This window comes from Misgurnus anguillicaudatus, chromosome 17 (genome assembly GCF_027580225.2).
Source record: "Misgurnus anguillicaudatus chromosome 17, ASM2758022v2, whole genome shotgun sequence".
NCBI lineage: Eukaryota > Metazoa > Chordata > Actinopteri > Cypriniformes > Cobitidae > Misgurnus > Misgurnus anguillicaudatus.
The window spans coordinates 14,016,355-14,038,611 of record NC_073353.2 but is presented as its reverse complement, the minus strand read 5'-3'; the positions used below and the strand labels follow the sequence as shown (position 1 = coordinate 14,038,611).

Here is a 22,257-nt window from a genome sequence, read left to right as displayed (position 1 = left end):
CGTCACTAAAGTTCTCTTCACATATCTATCTATCTGTAATTAGTGTGAATGTGGCATGCTAAACTCCACGAGCAGTGTGTCAGTGTGTGCTTACTTGATGTTTTCTGGCTGATGTGGACTGGGAGACCAGGGTCACTTTCTGCCACTATAAGCCATGAGTGTAGTCCATACAGTCCTGTATCATGCTAACTCACCAGTCTTAATAAACATTGATTTTATCCTGTGATTTACATGTGTTCAACACGAATGTTATTACTTTGATGATTTATGGAGATGTACTGAACTGTGCAGAAGTTTTGCAATGCTATGGAGACCATATATGATTATTTCTCTGCCTCTTTATTAGAATAAAACTAGAAAATACAGGAAATTTGTATGCCGTATTAAAACACTATGAGGCGGTTTCCTGGAGATGAATCCAGAACCAGGCCTTATTTGTTAGGATTTTGAGAGACGAACCCAAGCGCAGATGTAGATGAACAATAAACACTATTAAATATAAAACAAGGGGAAAAAACACGATGGGGCAAACAACAAACTGAACAAAAGACAGAATAAACACAGGACTATACTTACTAGACTAAACTACAAAGACAATATCAAGCAACTGGACTATGACTAAACTAAACAAACTTCAGGGTACTCACAATGACAGGACAAAATGGACTAGTACAAGACACCAAATGTTTGAGAACCACTGCTTTAACCTAAATAAAATCTTTAAAAAAATCCTAATTTCTAATCTTAAGGACTTCAGTCTCCTCCTCAAAAAAGTTCAAGATGCGCTTGGTACCAAACGACATTGCATTAAAGACTTTTGCCTAAATAAGCTATTTCATTGTTCTGAATATTTTGTTTTTTTATTTTGTGTAAATATTTCTGTATTTTATGTTTGTATTTCACTAAAAGAGTGAAAAATATATATGGATGGTCATTTAAAAGCTAAAACAACAAAGCTGGTGGTGGCCTTTTGGACAATACTGTACAATAAATGTTCACATTAACATACAGCGGGGAAAATAATTATTTGACACATCAGCATTTTTATCAGTAAGGGGATTTCTAAGTGTAGCCATTAAGCCAAATGTTGAATTCATACAAAGAAATCAGAACATTTAAGTATACAAGTTGAGTCATAATAAATAAAGCTAAAAAACACAGGGTATTGAACAAACTTTATGTAATACTTCGTAGTAAAGCTTTTGTTGGTGATTACAGCTTCTAGAAACCTCTTGTATGGAGAGACCAGTCATCTGCATTGCTCAGAATGTTAACTTCTGGTTTAGAAAAAAAACTATTATATTAGAGACAAACAAAACTGAATCCAGCCCCCTCTAATGTCATCTGTATATCACATGACTGTACTTTGTAAACCTATAGAAATAATGCTGTCTGAGTATCTTTACTATGAGTATATTTTCTATGAAACAAAGCACGTCTACAGCAGCATGCCACTGTGAAACGTTGCTGAACATGCTTACAGTGGCAAACATAATCACAGATTTCTTCATATCAGCTTTCTGAGCAATGTTGCTGCAGTCATGCATTGTTAAATTAAGTCAATGCAAAGATAATGATTAAAAGAAGTAATAGTGATGAACAACTGCATGTTGCATAACACAGAGTCAAAGGCCAAATGAACAGAGGCAAGTATAGGGAGGGAACGAATTGAACAAATGCTGTGAACAAAGACACAGCCAAAATAAAATTTTAAAGGACAGAGAAGGAAAGAGGAAACAATGGGAAAGACCTGCAGATGTAAAAATCTGTCTGCGTGTGCAGAGGAACCTTTGGACCCAAACAAAGCTGGAGGAATAAAGAGTCTAGACGTGGATTACAAGCCTTCATTATTGCTGAATATTCCATTGGCACTGCAAGTAAGTTTTCATTTTATATTCTTGCATCTTTTACAAGTTAAATGCACACTGTAATGTTTTTCCACGTTAAAAAAATAAACATAATATAATGGGACCCTGAAGCTGTCAAAGATTGAAACCAATGTGAAATCAATGAGGGAATTCAAACTTTGATTCTTCTAATCTCATAACTAGATTGTGACTTTAGCAGATTTCACATGTTTAAAAGGCACGCACTCATAAAAATGTGTTCAGCAGCCCTTTATAAAATGATTTATTAATTTGTATGTGGGCTGACCACCCAAATACTCGATCTATTAGAAACCCCCCAAAAATACTTTTGCATAATGCTGCTTTATCCACAACACAAGGTGTCAGTATAAGTCCAAGATATTGGCCGGCACAAAATTAAACAAAACCTTAACATTTGTTGACCTAAATCCCATTTTCCCTTTAAGTAATTTTATATTTATTTAATATTAATTGCATTATATTTTTGTATTTGTGTAACTTTTATTATAGAACAAAACATGCAGTTTTCCTTCTTAAAGGGGACATTTTTAAAATGTAAAATAAATCTTTCGTGTCCCCAGAGTACGTATGTAAGGTTTTAGCTCATAATACCATATAGATAATTTATCATAACATGTTAAAATTGCCACTTTGTGTGAGCAAATGTTGCACAAATTATAGCACTTAAACACGGAAAATTCAGATTTTCATGATATGTCACCTTTAATGTTTTTGTAAACCAACCTTCTTAAAGTTTTCCTTTTATAAAAATACGAATGTAGGCCTACTTATCCATTTAAAATTCTCAAAGCAACCAATAGTGAACTAGCTTTCCCAATAAGTTGTGACCTATAAGTTCACTGTAATGTCAAAAATAATAATGCACACATTTTTTTTGTCTCTGTGCAGCATGTGTTGGTACAATCCTCTCTCTGTGTATTAGTTGTGAGTGTGTTAATCCATGAAGTCCACAAAGAAAAAGTAGTGGCCCATGTGCTCATGAATTCAGGCATATCCACACTACTGCAGAGCTGGATTGGATCACGGTAAGGTTGCATCACCTCCATTCTGCTCCTTTCAATTAAGCCTGATAGTTTAACTAAAGTAAATACAATGTTACGTCCACAGCTTACCATTGATCCAGGCTCCATCTCTGGATTTTCTGATCCCTGCCATGACCCTTATTTCTGCTCAGACAGGTGAGAACGACCCTGAGGCCAAATAAAATGTAAATGTTTAAAGTGTATATTGATGCACAGTGTGTTTAAGGACTATTGATTGATGTCCATTGTTGTATTATCTGTTAGGGACTCATGTATCCTGCAGGGGGCAGTGTACTGAACCAGAAGAGACCGTGGCCCCAGCACACCCAATAAGAGAGGTAGAGCACAGTGCTGTCCTTGGTGCTGAACATTCAGACCACCCCTCCACTATCTCTCACTATGATCCACAGTAACACACAATGACATCACTTCCAGTTTTTAGGCATGTTTAAGACCTTCCTAAATTTAAATTATTTTTATTGTGTTTTAGAGCAAATATGATCATCTTGATTTGTGTGTCAGAATAAATGGTCAAAAAATGGTCCCTAGCTGTCACTGGGACGGTACCCTTTGCCCCTCATGTTGGTACCTCAGAGGTACATATTGGTACCAAATATATACATTTCTGTACTGGTAGGATATTTTTAACCCCCCTGTTATGTTTAAATCTTAGCAACACTTTTAATGTTTGGGGATAAATTGACCTCAAACATAATAGGAGGGTTAAAGGGTACCACCACAATCACAGCTAAGGACCTTTTTTGACAATTTTTTTCTGACAGTGAATGTGTGTGTGTGTGTGTGTGTGCAGTTGAGAGGAATGACTCTAGTTACAGGTATGGTGCAGCTGGCTGTGGGTTTGACTGGTCTGGGTGGGTTTGCACTGGGACGCAGTGGGCCATTAGTTTTGGCCCCGCTACTCTGCATCCTGGGGTTTTCAATCTACAGAGAGGCGGCCCTACTTTGCTCTGACCATTGGGGCATGGCAGCACTGTAAGAAGTCTCTAGGGTCATAATATTGTGTATCTTTCATCATGTTTCCTCTGTCTGGATCTTCTTTGCTGCATAATAATGGCAGTTTAATTCATTTTACATATTATCAAATATAAGTATGTTATAGAAGTGTGTGCTTTTGTGATCAAAGAAAATTATGTATTTTCCAGGGCTGTTGTACTTCTGGTAATCCTGTCTCAACACCTGCACTCCTTCCTGCGGATGTCTTTGTTTCCGATCTGCCGGAAGCTCTCTGTGAGTACACCTGAAATTTGATCAGCATCAAGGGACGTTTCTTGAATTTCGTATGACTTTGAGAGCCAATGCTGCATTAAACAACAGTTTTTTGAACTTATGTTTTAATAGACAAAAGAGTTTTACTTGTACGTGCAAACACCAGTCTAATATCTTAAGACGTGTGATGTCATGATTTATGGGATATCCTGTACTAGAGTTCCTTTGCAGCTTTTAACCTGCAGTACATTAGATGGATGTTTTGCCTGTAAGAAGATTACACCATTGATCTGGGCGACGTTTCCCAACTAAGATGTGCCTTGTGTTACAGAGATCTTTGGCTAAAATGTTCTTAATTTAATATGAGGTTAAATAAGGCTTTTTATGAGTGATCGTAAGCTCATATTGGAATCTTGCTTTTGGGAAATCCTTATTGGTGTTTCACCTCTGTTTGGATCTAGACAGTGATTGACTGTCTAATTATAATTTTCGTCCATCTGGGTTTGAGTTAATTTATTTATGCCTGGGTAGTTGTGTATAATTGTGTCTGTGTTGTGAATACATAGCATAGACAGATTTTAACATGTCTAAATTGTATGGCATTAAATAACAGTATTAAACCAAGTGGCATCTGCAAACGAACAATGCTAGACCTTTCCTCAAAAATGATTTAAACTTTAAACTAAAAATGATTAAAATAGTATAGCATATAGCACCAGTGTGTTCAGCTAGGGCTGGGTATTGTTAGGAATTTCGCGATTCGATTTCGATTCTTGATGCTTCGATTCAATTCAATATTGATTTACTTGCTTCGGTATCGATTCAATAATAAGTAAATACACAAGCAATTAAGTACCCGAGTATATTTTTAAGTAATGTGTGTAGTATTACTAATGTTTGATCACGTTGATGGTACAGGCTTGAAAGAAGTGCTGCTGTTTGCCATCTTTGCTCTTTCTGTTTTGATAAAGCGCGTCTTGTACAACGCTGAACGCTCTCACTAGAGTGTTGCCCACAGCGCCGCCACTGGCCGGGGGAGCTGAATCGATTCATAGGATTTGATGAATCGACATTGAATTGAGAAACAAATAATTGCAATGCATTGATGAATCGATATTTTTACCCAGCCCTATGTTCAGCGACCCGAGTTCAATTCCCCTCTCTGAGGTCCTCTGCCGATCCCGCTCCCCAGTGGAGAAGTGCAGGGTATACGCCGGTACCCACTTCTTTATTAGATGGCATGGGGTATACCCACTTCTAAATTCTAAATATTAATGAATAATATTAATTTCATAATGATCATTATGCTGAGAAGTCAAGCAGCAGGAGGTAGGTGACAATACTGGCCCATTTTAGAGTAATCTAAATATGCAAGTCTTACATGTCACTGTTTATAACAGAGGGCGTTCAACTTTCGATTGGCCACTTTAAAAAAAATAGGGGCATAAATTAAGATTATACCCACATCTCCAGGCACCATTACACCACTGCCGCTCCCCTATCTTCATCCAACACTTGTACACACTGGTGGCAAATGTATCTGTACCTAATTAGGACCATTTTAAAGGGTACTGCCCAATGACCGCTGTGGTACATATTTTGACTATTTTTTTCTAACAGCATACTGCTGTGAAGTCGGTTCCTTTCAAGTTCAAGACTCAGGTGCAATAAAATATTTGAATTGTCCACATATTATTTGGGGCTACTGTATAAGGGTACTGCAACTACTGTATTGTTCATGCAGGTTGGTAGAGGAAAATGTTATGTTATGGCTCAGATGTTCCTCTTTCATAGCTCAGGAGATTTGATGGAGATCTCAGTTGTTTCTAGGTATCGAGTCTCTGATGTTTCTCATAAAATTGAAGAAATAAAAAAGAAACAAATGAGACACTTGTTAAAAAACATTAAAGGGACATTCCATTTTTTTTAAATATGCAAATTTTCCAGCTCCCCTAGGGTTAAACATTTGATTTTTACCGTTTTGGAATTCATTCAGCTGATTTCCAGGTCTGGCGCTAGCACTTTTAGCATATAGCATAATCCATTGAATCTGATTAGACCATTAGCATTGCGCTAAAAAAATAGAGTTTCAATATTTTTCCTATTTAAAACTTGACTCTTCTGTAGTTACATCGTGTACTAAGACTGAAAGAAAATTAAAAATTACAATTTTCTAGGCAGATATGGTTAGGAACTATACTCTCATTCTGGGGTAATAATCAAGGACTTTGCTGATGTAAAATGGCTGCAGCAGGCGTAGTGATATTACACACTGCCCGAAAATAGTCCCCTTGGTTACTTTCCAAAAACGATAAGAATCAAATGTTTAACTCTAGGGGAGCTGCAAAATGAGTATATTTTCAAAAAAAAGTGGAGTGTCACTTTAAGAGCATGGAAGGATATCAACAGACACAATTTGAGCAAATGTAATGAAAAATGTTCATGTTCATACTGAAATCTTCAAATTATTGACATTTAATTGCAGTCTGACATTTGATTCAAATCTGAGTTTATAAACTATAGTTTGTGAAATATTTTGATCTCTTCTGAAACTTGAGACATTTGTGAGACAGTTTCTATTTGCTCCTCATTTATTCACGTTGATGTCTAGGATAAATAATTGAGACATTAATGAGATCTCATGTGTGATTTTTTTTTTTCGTTTTACTGTAATAACATAAACATTTATTTTGATTTTTGCAGGTACTTCTCTCTGTGACAGTAACATGGGCTGTTTGTGTTGCTTTGGTGAAGTGGGGAGGTGTTCATCTTACCTCTCTGGCCCAGATACTTTCATCAGAGCAAATTATAAATGACACATTTATTCGATCCATAAACACTTCGCACCCATCTGATATGTCTTTCTCAAATCACCCTGTACCCTGGCTGGACTTCCCCCTACCCGGTATTTTGAAATATTTTCTTTTTTTTAGCTTAAATTAAATTAAATAACATTCTCCTCTCTTTTCAGGATACACCACAAAGTTATAACTATTAAATATTTTATGTGTTAAAAATCAAATAAATATAAATAAACACTTTCCTTATAAGAAAATTAATGATTTTGCTCTAATATGTTTATTGTGTGCTTTCAGCTTCAGCACTCCCCCTGCTGTCTGGTAAAAGCATTGCAGCAGGAGTGGCTGGTGGCCTGTCTGCCAGTATTAGCTCTTTAGCTGTGTATGTGGTAGCAGCCCGGCTCCTGAAGACTTCTGTACCCCCAGCGCATGCCTGTAACAGGGGACTGTGTGTGGATGGATTGGGAAGTGTGCTAGCAGGCCTGATGGGGGCGCCAGTAGGTCTGTGCAGCAGTGTCCCTAATGCATGCATTATTGGGCTCAGCCAGGTAAGACACATTTCTTAATGCTCTGACCCCAGAGATGGCTCTTTAATAGATAAAGATACTCAGAATTATGTTTAGATATTTTTAACATGTACCTCTAATGCATACATAAGTTATTTAGCGGACAAGGATGTCATCCACTACCATCCCCCTAATTCATTTTTTGAAGTTGGGCCTTTCACCGCCTTATTATTCTTCAATCTTTTTATTGTCAACAAAATGTGAAATTATATTTTTTCTCTAATTAATTTATTGTATACAGTTTAATGCATTGCTAGAAAAATTATGTTGAGAAAGAAAACTAAATATTTAATAATACTTTATATTTATAATGACTGAAATCATTTAATGAAAATGTTACACTGCCTCGACTCTTTTGATGCTTGAATCATCAGTGCATACTTTTAACAATGCATTTTAATTTAATGTAATTTGAATGTAATTTGAATGTATTTAATTTAATTTAATTTAATTTAATTTAATTTAATTTAATTTAATTTAATTTAATTTTATTTTATTTTATTTTATTTTATTTTATTTTATTTTATTTTATTTTATTTTATTTTATTTTATTTTATTTTATTTTATTTTATTTTATTTTATTTTATTTTATTTTATTTTATAAAATTTTGTGATGTTAATGAAGTATTATGACAATTTTGTAAAGGGGCAGATTTGAGATCCAATTTTGTTAAATATACACGGTGGGTCACTATATTTTATGTAAAAATGATTGTCAAAACGATTTATGCATTTAAGGGCTAATTTAAGTATCCACTTTTATTACAAATGTTTCAAACTAGTAGACACATGTGGGATCTTTTCCCAGGCTCACAAAAGTTTCCAATTGTTGTCTTTTCCATTCTCGTTGCTTTAAATGAGAAACATTTCTTTTAAGTCATTGGTCTCTCTCTCCTTCAGTCTGGATCTCGGAGCACAGTGCAGTTTGCCGGGGTGTTGTTGGTAATTCTGGGTGTGTCTCCACAGCTGGCTCAGATGTTTTGCTCCGTACCTCTGGTTATCCATGGTGATTGTCCTTTAAAATCTTATGTATGATACGTCTCATAATATTATTAAATCAAGTCATATACTAAGTGTTTGTTCACTTCTCTCAGGTGCTGTGCTCAGCGTGGCCTACACACTTGCTATAGCAACAGGCATAACTTATTTCCAACATGCCAATGTGGACTCAGGACGTAACATATTTAACATTGGCTTCACTGTGTTCATGTCATTAGCACTGCCGCGCTGGTTTAGACTTCATTCCAGTTTTATCCAAACAGGTATTTTTTTTAGAAATTAAAATTTTTGAATAAATGCGACCCTGTATGTAGAATATTAAAGATGGATATTAAAGATATCATGGATATATTTTACATTATGTATGATTTTGTATAAAAAAACTGTAAATGACTTTAGCAGACTGGGTCACAGATTAAAGGAAATTATGTACTCTGGCATAATTTAGATTCATTCATTTGAATGTGCATGCATTTATTTTTGTGTTCAGGTGCACCCAGTGTTGATGTTTTTCTGCAGTGTCTTCTAACATTACCCGTTTTCTTTGTTGGAGTTTTGGCTTTCTTTCTAGAGCACACGGTTTCAGGTAAAACACCAAGTAATACAAAATCACTGAGCACTAAAAATAAAGTTCACATTTGATGTACATTATTTTGGGTATTTGCTGTAGGAACCCTATCTGAGAGAGGTCTTGCGTGGCATGAAGGCACAAAGAAGATCGAGTCTCTCGCCGATCAGCAGCAAGGATACAGCCATAGCCCAGATTCAGTATATGATCCACATCCTCTCATAATAAAACTGATGGATTTGCCTGGATTCAGAACTGTCCCCTTCTGTGCCTGCAGAATAAATCCTGTTGAAGAAGTGACTGTAACTGTACCGGAGATGTCAAGCTTATTATCTGACAGGGATGCTGGTGTTGGCACTTCTTGATTTTTTACAACTTTTTGTATTTTAATTTGTATTTAAACACACCTGGTTTGTTTGATATATTGTATTGTTGTATTATGTTTATAACTGGTATAGCCTTTGATCGAATGGTTCTTCAAGGAACCAAACATAGTTCTTCTGTGGCATCTCTGTGAAGAAACTTTTAAGCACATTTATTGTTAGAGTGTTAAGAATGCTGGGTTGTTTTAACCCATGGTTGGGTCAAATATGGACATTTATAGGTTAAAGGTCACCTAATTTGGGAAGGTTACGTGTCGCCTGTGTGTATACTTTACCATGTAAGGATAAAAATCTGCCACTACAAACCTCAACAGTCTCATAGGACAAGCTATTCTGAGCAAACTGAAGTCACTTTGCATAGGCCCCGCCCACAACCGTCTTAATATAAGAGTTAGGTCATCATTTCTCAATGAAATCTTCTTTACATAATACATTACTGCACGTTCATTATAAACAAAAATTAAGGTAGTTGTATAGATAAATAAAAAAAATCAATAAGCAGGGAAGCAGCGGCTCATTTGCATTTAAAGAGACACACACAAAAAACTGTGTTTTAAGTTCTGGGGACACCTGATGCTAATATGCCACCTTGACAAATTGCCTGTTAAAACTGTAAATAGTGAAAGTTAGATTAACTTTAAAAAATTACCTAAATTGGTAACACACTCTTGTTTCTGCTGGGTTGTTTTTGACCCAATGCTGGGTGGATATTGGAGAGAACACATGTTGGGTTACAAATAAACCTATGCTGGGATGTCGTTAAACCAAACATGAGTTTAAACAACACAGCATTGCATTACATGACCCATAGGTTTATTTATTAAATCTTTCCTCACCAGCATTTTTTTTTTATTTGCCAGCCAGCGCCAGCATTTTTTATGATTTTCACAAAAGTTTAATTCCTTCCAGAAAATGTTCTTCTTTAAATATAAAAGCATACAATATATTAAATGAAAGAACATCTGCTTTTCAAACAAAAAACCCGTTTTTATCCTATCTTCATTTGTTCTATTTTTATCACCTCACAAATATGGGTAGGTTTCTTCAAAAAGCTGAAATAATTATATTTTTGTAAAGGACTTTTGTTAGAGATCAGATTCAGAGCAATGATCAAAACACACACAACTTTTACTGTTTTGAATCAGTGGATGTTCCAGTGTTTTATAAGTTGTGTAAGAGCACCACCTAGTGGATAATGGTGGAAATATGGATTGCCATAAAAACCCGTCATTGGCAGGGAAGCGTTTTCTGTTAATTGATGAGATAACTTGTCAATGGTGGGGAAAGAGTTAGCCAAGCATGTGTTCTGTCCAATGTTTGCCCAGCATTGGGGTAGAAATAACCCAGCAGAATTTAAAGTGTACCAAAAAAATTTGCACTTTAATTAATAATTTTACGTTGAAAAAGCTAACTTTCACTTTTTACAGTGTAGGTGACCTTTAATTTAAAGGTGCAGTGTGTAATTTTTAGAATGATCTTTTGACAGAAATGCAAAATAATATACAAAACTATATTATCAGGGGTGTATAAAGACCTTTCATAATGAACCGTTATGTGTTTATTACCTTAGAATGAGACGTTTTTATCAACATAAACCGAGGGTACACGGAAGTCGCCATTTTGTGCCACCATGTTTCTATAGAAGCCCTTAACGGACAAACTTTTTACTAAGTTGTCTCCAACGATGAAATGTTTGTCCGGTGGCGGCTACTGTAGCTTCTCTATGTGTTTCAAAAGCGAGGGGTGAGCAGTGGACTGAGCCGTTGGTTGCAACCTCACCACTAGATGCCGCTAAAATTGTACATACTGCACCTTTAACCGTTAATTGAATTATTTAATTCAAACCGTTGGGTTTGCCTATATTTTACCCAACCATTATTTGAAACAACCCAGTATTTTCTATAGACGTTTAATTAAAATACTACAAACAGAATTGGTCCCACAAAAAAGACAAAGACACATATTTCCATAATCTTTAATTCTGAAAAATAGATCTTTAAATAGTTTTACAAATATTATATAATTTCTGACATCTTTAAGTAAAATGTAAATAATGCCACAAAACAGATAAATACAGTCATTTGTACGGGAAATCGAGTATTACTGCATAAAGCACACATAAGGACTACATAAACTGGCATAAACTCTGACGCTTATAAAATTGCTACACATTGCACCGAGTAAACGTAATGTCTTTAATGAAGCCTTCATAAACGTGTATGTATACTCAAACCCTTATGTATGCTAGATGTAGAAATACAGTGTAAAAAGCGACCATTAAATAGTTGATTAAGTTGGGAAAGACATAACTGACCGTATGAGAAACAAAACCTGAAAATGACCTGAAATGGTTTCTATGGAGTACAAGACTTTTTCCTGATGTTTTCCCCCTAAGCTGTAGGTTTCTATGGGTGTGTTTGTGTACCTTCCAATCTCATTCCTTTTCTAACCGAACTTCCTTATCCGTCTCAAACCTTAACTTTATCAGTCAGGGTTGGCCTGATATTCTGTGAGTCATTGCTTACCTGAGTATGAGCAAATTCATATAGTTTACCTGTTCCTTCAACCACATTGATGATACGTGTTGAAGAAAAACCAAGACGGTTTGAGTAAGAGAGTGTGCGTCTTTGTGTACTTGTGAGAATGTTCCAGTGTAAAAAACCCATTTGAAAAAGTGTTAAATATTTTTTTACATGTGGGTTTTTAAAGAACCATTTTTATGTCCACTTTGTTCTTCTAATGAGGATCTCTGTATCCTTTAAGTCTTTTAACAGAGTCCATAAATGATTCATTTTCTCTCACTTCCTTCTCTCAATCGAGGTCCTTAATCCATCATTTAACCTTTCTGTTTCCTACTTTAATTCAAATTCATTCTTTTCCACCCCATTTATTTACCCAACACTTCTTATTCCTTGCATTCATCTGTCATTGTCCATCATGCTCCACGGGTGAAAATGTGTCGGGTCCAGCACAAAAGTCCCAACCCAGTGCAGCAGTGAGGAATACCAATGTATCCCCACAGCCTGATGTCCGACTGGCCCGCCCCAGCTATAAAGTACCCTGAGTGGGCCGAAAGCCCAGTGAGCCAGCCAATGCTGGTCCACGGCCGCGTAGCAGGAGGAAACAATGCCATTGACCACCACTGTGCCGTGGCGGGTAAGTGGGGCGAAAACGCCCTTGTGCACCTGGATTTGGATCCGAGTGACCTGGGACAGCTGTCCCTGCTGTTCTGTTTCTCGTGTGGACACCACACATTGGCCTGGCCGGACATCGCTAGCGTATACAGACCGCAGCTGTCCGCTGGCTACAGGCCCTGAGCAGTTCCCATCGGACACGAACAGGAGATGAGCTGCGGTCAAGGTCAGCGTAGCACCAGAGTCTGTTTGGATGCTGTAGAACTGCTTGTGTACGTTAGGATCCCGATCCAGGAAGGCAATGACTTCGCTGTAGATGAGCGGCCCACTGCCGTTGCTCTGTGATGATGCCAGCACTTTATCTCCAGGCTGTAAGCTCTCCATGGTCTTCACGCTACCGTCCTCGACCGTTACAGAAGCCGATGCTGGAAAGCATCCTCCGGTCTTGGCCGCCACGGAGTGATCTGAGGAAACAGGAGGGGGGAATTACAAGTTGAACTCTGCGACTCCTCCATAGTTAAATGTGCATAACAATTTCTAAGGCAATGTTGGCCGACTTTACGCAATAGGTTGTCTATTAAAGTTGAGGTTGGACTGTTCAAATATAAACATGGCACAATGCCTTCCCCAGATTAATCTTCAAACGTCTTTAAATTCCTCTTAAGACTGTGAACATGACTCCAGACACAGACGCACACAAACACACTTTTGCTCTCATTGTAAACACATAAAAAACCAATTAAACTCCCAGTCACGGTGGCAAAATAAGCCGGCAAACATCCTTCAAGCTAATTAGTTTTCTCTTTTCACACGACTCCAGTCAGCAGGTAAAAATGCAATAAAAGCTAATAAATAACCACTTGATTGAATCTCAGCTCTCCACGTCTCACGTCCAACAGAAGTGACTGAGGTCAGAAGTTGTCCATGCCCTAAAGAAACTGGAATGAGTCTTAAGTCTCCGTTAAGCCCTACACAAATATTTGGGAAAGGTAAGTACCAAGGCCGGGTGATAAGACATGCTGTGATAAGACATCTGAGAGAGAGAGAGAGACAACAACAGAATTTCCATCTAAAAAACAAAGACGCTGGTTAATCATCTCAGGACACTTCTTATACCACATTCCCTCTCTCGCAAACACACCCACAAGTTCATATAGAGTAAGATATAAAGTCACAGCACCAGATTTTCTCACTATGAAGGAACATTACGCCTCGTACAACCCTTCTAGCAAAACCATTTATGTTAAAAATATTTAAAACGTTAGGTGGACAGACGTCTTGGTTTCAACAGGTGAATCTGATAACAGCATATTTCTTCTATTTATACTAAATCTAAGTGCCTGAATCGGGAAATAGGAGCTCAGCCAGATAAAGAGCTCACTTATAAAGGACTTTGATAAAGCAAAGGCAGACAACGGCTCTTGCTTGTGTTTGCACGCTCTATCAGAAAGATAACACAAGTGCGCAAATGTCCACACAGAAGTCTCATACCCCACCAAAAGTGGTGAAATACTCAAACAGACAAAAGACGTCACTTTAAAGAGATATTTCACCCAAACATAAAACTCTGTCAACATTTATTCACCCCCAGGTCGTTCACACAAAAGAAGATATTTTGTTTTCATACACTGGAAGTCAATGGGTGCCAGTGTTGTTTGGTTACCAATGTTTGTCTTTAAAATTAAAGAAATGTATACAGGTCAGGAAAGACATGAATTGATTGAAGAATTTGGGTGAACCTTTTAAGGTCACAGTAGATTGGGGTAAAGGGATAGTTCACCCAAAAATGAAAATTATTTTTAAACCCCCAATGACTTTCTTTGTACTTCAAAACCCAAATGCAGATCATTTAAAAGTGTTGTTTGGGGACCACCTCGGTCACCATCCACTCCCATAGTAACTACACTCTAAAAAATTTGCTGTAATTTTGCAGCTGGTTGCCAGTAACTTACTGTAGAAGATAAAGTCAAAAAATGTTTCATGTTCATTTAACTTAAATTTTGCCAGTAAATAACATAAATGTAAAATCTACAGTAAGTTACTGGTAGCTAGTTGCCAGTAATACCCATTAATACTGTAATTTCTACAGACATTTTTTACAGTGTAGAAAACCCTTCAAGCTTCAAAATGACCCAAATGTGTTAAATAAATAACTTTGTAATTTAATTGCACATACATTTTTAAGTATAATCAACTTGAAATCCAGTGGTGGCCGGTGACTTCTTTTTTTGAGGGCACTCGATGCAAAGTTAATCACAACATGTATGTAGCCCGTCATGTGTGTGGTTCGTTATGTCAAAATATATGTTTTGCGCGTCGAGTGAACTTATGTGCATCACGTGTCTTGCGTAATAAGAGTTTACTGTTAAGGGAGTGTATTTTGTGAACGTGTCTCTTTTATCATAAACGGTTTTGACGCGTGTGCAGCAGGCACTTATTTTGACAAAACACATGATGCACATGGTTCACATGACGCAACAAACACATATTTTGAAAACGCAAGCAACACACATGACACTCCGAACACTTATTTTGAATTTGCGCCCCTCTGATGAGCAGTCACGAGCCGCCACTGTTGGATTTACAAGTCATTTCAAATTTTATTTTTTTATCTTGACTAGTGTTGAGTTCTTGTAGCTAAGTTAAGCTAATTCAACTTTATATTTATAAGATCAAGATAAAAATAAAAGTTGAAAAAATTTAAGTGCAATTTGTGTGGGTTCTGAAAAACAACAAAACACACTCGGGGTTCAAACAACATGAGTGTGAGTAAATATTGAATTTTCATTTATAAAATTTTATTTTATCCCTTCAAGTCCATACTTTTACGTTCATGTATGTGTAGAAAATGTTGTTCTTTTAACCAAACTCCATTCAGACTGATCTTTTGCACAAAAATCTCCACTGAGATCAAATCCAGGTCAATGCCGGAGGAGACAATAGGCATTAGTGGAAAGGGTGCACTTTTACTTTGCTTTTGTCTGGCCAATAATTTAGTCTCTGGTGACTCAGGTAGAAGCAGGTGTTTAAGGTTTAATGATGTGGTGTTACCTTTTTGTTACCCAGGTCTATCACTTATCTCACCCAGACAAATGAGAACTGACCACCTTGAACACAACAGGACACACCTGATCTTATAGCACTCTGAATGCATATTCAGTATTAATACTATAGTTTAAAAATTGGGCCTTAAAAATACAACCTCTGGGGACTGAGCAAACTGGACAATGTCAAAATGTCTATTTGTGTGCAAAACACAATGTTTCTCATTTATGCACAATTGTTGTGGATTTATACTGCAAATAATGTGAAAATGTGCATATTTTAAGTCTCAGTTACCTGACTTCACACTGCAGTGGACGTGAGCTTTGGACTCAAAGTGGACCCAATCAAAGCCAGCCTCCACCGCTAGACGTGCCAACATGCCATATTTATTACGGTCGCGATCGGAGGTGGTGATATCGACAGCTCTGCCCTCATAGTGCAGTGAATCTTCAAAGTGGTGACCGTCTTCGTCCCAGCCCTCGGTCACTCTGAGCTTCACACCGGGCCACATGTTCATCACTGAGATAGCCAGAGCGTTCAGCTTATCTTTACAGCGCTGTCAATGAAACACGGAAAGAGATTTAGACCTGGGTTAAACACGTGGAACACTGTCAATGACCCTTCATTTGAGTTTTGCAAGAACCATCCACGAGTTATTAAAGGAAGGAGATTAAAATCACAAATAAAAACAACATATTAAAAGGTGAGGGGTCACTTTAAAGGTGGGCTAAACTGTGCAACAATATTAACACATATACAATGTTATTTAAATAAGCTAATCTCTAAATGTTTTAATGGTGTAAAAGAAGTATTTAATACATATTAGTCATATTTCTTTTTTTAGATATTATAAGAGCACTTCCCTGTGTTTACCCAGTTTGTGTCTCAACTGTACAATGCCTAATAAGTTTGCTTTACTAAAAAAGATGAACAAAAAATAGTTTTATGTCCGAGTAAATTAAATGAGCAAATTATGTAGCCCACTTTGTCCACATTTTCTACAAACATGCCATTGTTACAGTGTTAGGTTTTAAAGCTCTCTTATTCGCATACAGAGTTTGTTTTCGCCAACGTAAAACATTACATAATATGACCAAATTATTCAATCATGAGAAGAACCGACTGATGAATTCAACCCTCAATGTAGACTATTTTTACCTTCCCACAGGTATTTTTCATTGACCAAGGTACAAAATGTGTCCAATATGTTAAGAGTGATTCACTTTGCTCGCTTAACCACATTCACCACCCTTTAAAATACACATGACATTTTTTTCTTTTAACAAATTTATATTTTAAGCTTGGAAACAAGAGCACATTGCCAAAGCACAGTATGTATAAAACAAACCATTATTTACTTCACTATTTATTCACACTGTATCGGCTCCATGATTTAGAGATTATAAAGTCAGTAAGTTCAGATCCATAACTAATGATTTATATAATATATGCTTTATATATATATATATAAGATTATAAATGTGGGTTCAAACCCAAACATTGTGTTAAATTACCCCAACAAAAATTCATATTTGACCTAACCATGAACTTTTCCAGCTTCTGACAAAACATTTGCTGGTGTTACCATTAATTCAAAGACTATTTAACAATTTTGTATTGTTTTTCTATTATTTTGTATGCAAACTAACCACTGTTGTCTAGCCATTGCAGTTGTGGAGCTATTGCGTAAAACGAAAAAATCTAATTTTAAGGAGCTTGTAATATAAGATTACTCAGATATGATGTGGCCAAAGATGCATTAACACTGTTTGCTAGGTTTTACTCGGAATCAGATCATGACAACTTGTGTTAACGTTATCCTTTGTGAGTGGCGCCCAATCGTAACTTACAAAACAAACCGCTGTCAGCAATCAATTCCACTGAAAGCTGTGAAGATCGATCAGCGACTGAGCAAAGGGCGCATCGGTGCGCAACAGTTTTAATGCGCTCGCAATCAAATCAAAGCCACTGAGTGTCTTTCTAATGGGCAGATAATTGAATTCATTCCCGCTGCATTATCCAAGTGTCGCTCACCTGCGTCATGAGTCGATCCGCACCTGTGTTCTCCTCATCTTTGAAGATGATATCGGGGTTGTAGTTGGGCGTCAGCTCTTTAAAGCGCTCCGAGTTCCTGGTTATCTTGCCTTCGTGTCTCCCGCTGGCTCCTAGTGTCTTCTCGGCTACGTGTGGACTGAATTGCTTGTAATTGAGGGGTGTTAGTTTCTGCGGAGGCCGCCTTTTCCCATATCCCCTCCCCGGTCCACAGCCCTCGTTAACAGGTGCGAAAATCAGGGCGCAGCCGATGAGGAACCCAAACACCACGGTGAGACGCATTCCACCCCAGCCCGCCGGGCACTCACGCGGAGTGGTACGGTGGCACAGCTCGCCGACGAATAAGAAACTACCCCCCAAGCAGATCCTTATTCCCCCCCACGGGGTAAAAGATGGGGGGTGGAGGAGGAAATCTTTACTTCTTTATCGCCCTTATTCTCGTCATGGTCAGCGCGTAAAAGTTAAGTCGCTTTGCGCAGAGGCTGTCATGGAGAGATGGCGAAAAGATCCAGTGGTGCCAAGTGTTCAGTGCCCATACAATGCGCAACGTCGGTCTCTCGAGAAAAACAGCGATATGAGAGTGAGCAGGCAAGTCCATTTATTTATCTAACAGAGTCTAGAAGAGAGAGATACACAGTGTAACTCCGAAGCAGCCTTTGGACAGCTGTCAGAGAGACGGTCTGCTGCCTTTGAACGCGCTCCTTTTGCGAACGTCTCCGCTCGAATCAGGAATTGAAGTGATCGGAGTTGCCGGTGGCGCACTAAGACCGCACCCTGCCAGTTTTTGCCCCTCTCAATCCCTGCCTGCCACTCCTCCCCACGGGTCACACTGGGTGCGTCGCGTACCCACCGTTTCTCTTTAGCTTCACAGCGCTTGACTGGGCAAATACAAGTCTCGGGACGAACTGTGGACTGCCATTCATAGATCCACAAATAGAGCGCGAGAGAAGGAGCCTGGCTACTCCTCAAACAAACGTGAGCGTTGCCCTCCCCTCTATGCTCTTCATTACATTAATATACAGTTAAGGAAACGCACACGACTGGACCTTAGCGCACCGTTTTAAATTATTACATTTAAATTAATTGATCAGCGTGACAGCTGTTTTTATTTAGTAGGCTGTTAGGATTTGTTGACATGTGTAACAATGCTCCTTAAATGAATGAATGCATTATATTGATGGCTCAATTGGTAGAGCATTGCGTTAATAACGCAAAAGGTCTTTGGTTCGATCCCAGCAAACACAAGTGATAAAAGTGCAAGACCTTTTTGAATAAAAGCATCTGCCAAATGCATAAATGTACACGTTGATGCAAAGGGCTCAAAGTTCAGCCCTTGACAAGAGTAAGTAATTGTAATACATAATTATTTGGCTGATGTTTTATTTAACCTTTATTTAACCAGGTTAGTCTCATTGAGATATAAAATCTCTTTTTCAAGAGAAACCTGGCCAAAATAGCAGAACATTAAATCACACAATCACAAAACAAACACAAAAACGCAAAGACTCGAGTGCATTTCAATTTAAATAAAAATGCCATTAATTAAAACATTTGCACGTGTGGATGGACTCATATTCTATAGATTTAACATAATGTTTAAAATCATTTAGACACTGTAGTTAGTGATTTCTGTAGGTCATTCCAAGTTGAAGGTGCAAAAAACACGAAAGCCTTTTTGAACAACTGTCCTGGCTTGAGGTACATTCAATGAAATAATTTTCTGGGACCGTAAACCATAAGTACTCTGGGCAAAAGTAAGAAACTCGGATATGTAGCATGGCAGTCTGCCTATGATACCCTTATATATATATAAAAATATAAAGGTGAGTAAGCTGGCGATTTGACAGAGAGCGCAAATTCACTGTGGAATAAAGTGTACAGTGATGAGTGAGAGGTCTGCAATTTGAAATAAACCTTAAAGCTCCATGAAACACAGCATCCAACATCTGAAGACACTTTGATGGGGCATTCATATACAACAGATCACCATAATCAATAATAGAGAGAAATGTGGCATCAGCTAGCCTTTTTCTAGCAGAAAAAGTAAAACAAGATTTGTTCATAAAGAAAAAACCTAGCTTCAATTTCAACTTCTTTACCAGATTCTGTATATGAAGCTCAAAAGAAAGGTGCTCATCAATTAAAAATCCTAAATATTTATAAGATGAAACTATCTCAATTGTTTTACCCTGATCAGTTACAATATTCAGGTCTAACTCTCTTTTCCTTGAGTTTGAAAAGACCATTACTTTAGTCTTCTCTGCATTTAGCACAAACTTTAAGTGATAAAGCTGTGCTTGCACTCTATCAAAAGCAGTTTACAAGCATTCATACACCTTCCTAATGGTAGCTGCACAACAATAAATGATAGTATCATCTGCATAAAAATGGAAAGATGCATGTTGTACATTTTCCCCTAGACAGTTTATATAAATAGTGAATAAAAGTGGCCCTAGAATGGAGCCTTGTGGGACTCCTTTACATATTGATAGATATTTTGACGTTAAGCCATCAACTTGCGTAGCTTGACTCCTATCAGCAAGGTAGTTGATGTATGTAAAATACTGCCTTAGCATGGTGCATTTGAAGTGAAAAGCTTAAGTTTCGAATTAAGTTTTATTTTCACTGCAATTAGTACTGTTGTTTTTAAATATTAATTTGGTTATCACCAACATGCAATTGATTTATTTCAAATAACTTGAAAAGACTTGTTACATTGCAGCTTGTCCATGTTTCTGGAGGTTCCTCCATGTGCAAACACTGCCTGCGAAGTCTATGCCTGATACAGCATCGAGACAAGAAGTCAGCTTGCCCAGGCCACAGTCTCCAGTGCCCCGTGCACATCAATTGCCCTCACTTGTGTCAGATATGAACAGAAAGAGCTCCAGTGTGTGGTGATCTGTGCTGAGTTAATGGGCAGCGTTGGGATCTGTATGAGAGCTTCAACTGTTCTTATTGCAGATGAATCTGGTAAAGAGCAGGTCTATTCTGTAGCACTGAGAGAAGACGCTCCACTACACAAGTAATGACTGTGTGGATGTAGCCAGCGGTCAGCACCTTAAGAACAGATATATCCATGAACTCGATCTCTGTTCACGTTCCCTTTAAAACGAGGGAAAGGAAACAGGCCAGAGTCTTCCAAATTAGCTTGGCAAATATTTGCCAGAAAGGGGTTAGTGGTTTTGTGCCCATTTCAAAAGCAAATTTAACAGACGTGGTGTTCGGTGTTGATTTATTTATTTTTTTATTATTTACTTCTGTAAATATCAAAGTATTTTAGTTCTGAGGGTTGGTGTTTCCTCATTTGGAACAGAGGGTTAAATGGTGTAATTGAAAGTTTGGGTGAAAACACTACTGTCACTCTTTGTGAAATGGTGAATCAGTTTTACCCATGCCTCATTTCTTACCAGTGTGCTCTGTCTGTTCCTAAAATCTGTCTGTTAAATCACTTTCACAAGAGAAAATAAAAATGCTTCACATATATTGTTGCTTTTTTATTGTATTTATTGTTAGATTGCTTTGTTTTGTGTGCTGAATAACTGGCTACCAAAAATGTACGGTATGTGGAAAATATGCAAACCATGCAAACACATTGCATTATACCAAATCCAGTTGTTTTTAGCAATGAAATTGGTGCACTTTAAATTCGCACACCATGAGCAAAAGTCTTCAAAAACTATGTTCACTATAAAAGACTCCTAAAACATATTTAAAATATTGGTAGATCATTGCATTAGCAATGCAATGGCCATGGGTTTGATCACCAGGAAACCGGCATAGCTATGTTAACTTTGTATAAAAGCACCTGCAAAATGCCTAAATGTAAAGTGATGTCCCTCCACTAACTGATCACACTAACAGGATGCATGTTTTTCACATCCATCCTCTGAGAACCAGGTACTTTAAAGCAACACCAGCATGCATGAATGGAATGCAAAGATGAAGTTGTTTTGAAGTTTTGGCATCTTGATGTGGAGATACAATTACAGAGCGTGCGGATCCCACGGAGTGTGTCCTCTTCCCTTTGATGGACGTAAATAAAGACATGGATCCTAGCGGGCCTGCCTATTGAACTTGGCTGTTGACAATGCTTCAGAAGTGGTGAGATCCAGTCAGAAATCTCTTCTGCCCTCAAGAAAAGAGCCCACGTCCTTTAAGGCAGTGCTGTTCCCTAACAGCCGGGCGATGGCAGTGGTTCAGACGCCAGCCCAGGCTCTTTTAGCGTGAGTCCATTGATGTAGCAGAGTTATTAATTTGCCCTGTGAAATAAGAGGACACCAGGGCCAAAACAGAGGGAGATGGGTGCCTTTCAAATAATGCCAGCCAGGGAGTCTTTCATCTGCTGTCAGTGGGGTGAGCGAACTGGGTCTGCTGGGTTTTCACATGGGCACCAGGGCTACCCACGGACCTAACCAACAAAGGGTGTGCAGGAGGGAAAGATGGAGAGAAAGAGAGTGTTTCTCCACTATTAACTGGTAAACAACTCTGTTTTTAGTTGTTTTCGTTCTCCGGAATGGCGTTCTTGTGGATTGCGGTGGGATTCGGTGTTCTCCGCCGCTCTTTCACTCCCCTCA

General features: G+C 37.9%; 2 protein-coding genes across 2 annotated transcripts; one reads left to right on the top strand and one right to left on the bottom strand.

Annotated features, from left to right (window-relative positions):
- Window positions 1–1,515: 1,515 nt before the first annotated feature.
- Window positions 1,516–11,418, top strand: slc23a3 (solute carrier family 23 member 3). The gene is made up of 12 exons (XM_055216524.2): window positions 1,516–1,877; window positions 2,778–2,914; window positions 2,997–3,067; window positions 3,176–3,249; window positions 3,723–3,904; window positions 4,075–4,159; window positions 6,842–7,043; window positions 7,234–7,484; window positions 8,403–8,508; window positions 8,597–8,764; window positions 8,992–9,087; window positions 9,172–11,418. The coding sequence occupies exons 1-12, from the start codon at window positions 1,740–1,742 to the stop codon at window positions 9,432–9,434; spliced, it is 1,773 nt and encodes a 590-aa protein (XP_055072499.2). The 5' UTR covers window positions 1,516–1,739; the 3' UTR covers window positions 9,435–11,418.
- Window positions 11,412–18,660, bottom strand: ihha (Indian hedgehog signaling molecule a). Its single transcript, XM_055216525.2, has 3 exons — window positions 17,666–18,660; window positions 15,926–16,187; window positions 11,412–13,050 (listed from the first exon to the last, which is right to left on the bottom strand). Exons 1-3 carry the CDS (start codon window positions 17,963–17,965, stop codon window positions 12,371–12,373), a joined length of 1,242 nt encoding a protein of 413 aa, XP_055072500.1. The 5' UTR covers window positions 17,966–18,660; the 3' UTR covers window positions 11,412–12,370.
- Window positions 18,661–22,257: the final 3,597 nt, after the last annotated feature.

Bases quoted from the DNA above. Each gene is read 5' to 3' on its own strand.
- slc23a3 (XM_055216524.2), top strand. From the start codon at position 1,740: ATGGGAAAGACCTGCAGATGTAAAAATCTGTCTGCGTGTGCAGAGGAA. The intron at 3,250-3,722 runs GTAGAGCACAGT...GTGTGTGTGCAG, and splicing joins CAGCACACCCAATAAGAGAG to TTGAGAGGAATGACTCTAGT. The intron at 3,905-4,074 runs GTAAGAAGTCTC...TGTATTTTCCAG, and splicing joins CATTGGGGCATGGCAGCACT to GGCTGTTGTACTTCTGGTAA.
- ihha (XM_055216525.2), bottom strand. From the start codon at position 17,965: ATGCGTCTCACCGTGGTGTTTGGGTTCCTCATCGGCTGCGCCCTGATT. The intron at 16,188-17,665 runs GTGAGCGACACT...TTTCATTGACAG, and splicing joins CGGATCGACTCATGACGCAG to CGCTGTAAAGATAAGCTGAA. The intron at 13,051-15,925 runs GTAACTGAGACT...CTGTTTCCTCAG, and splicing joins CCACTGCAGTGTGAAGTCAG to ATCACTCCGTGGCGGCCAAG.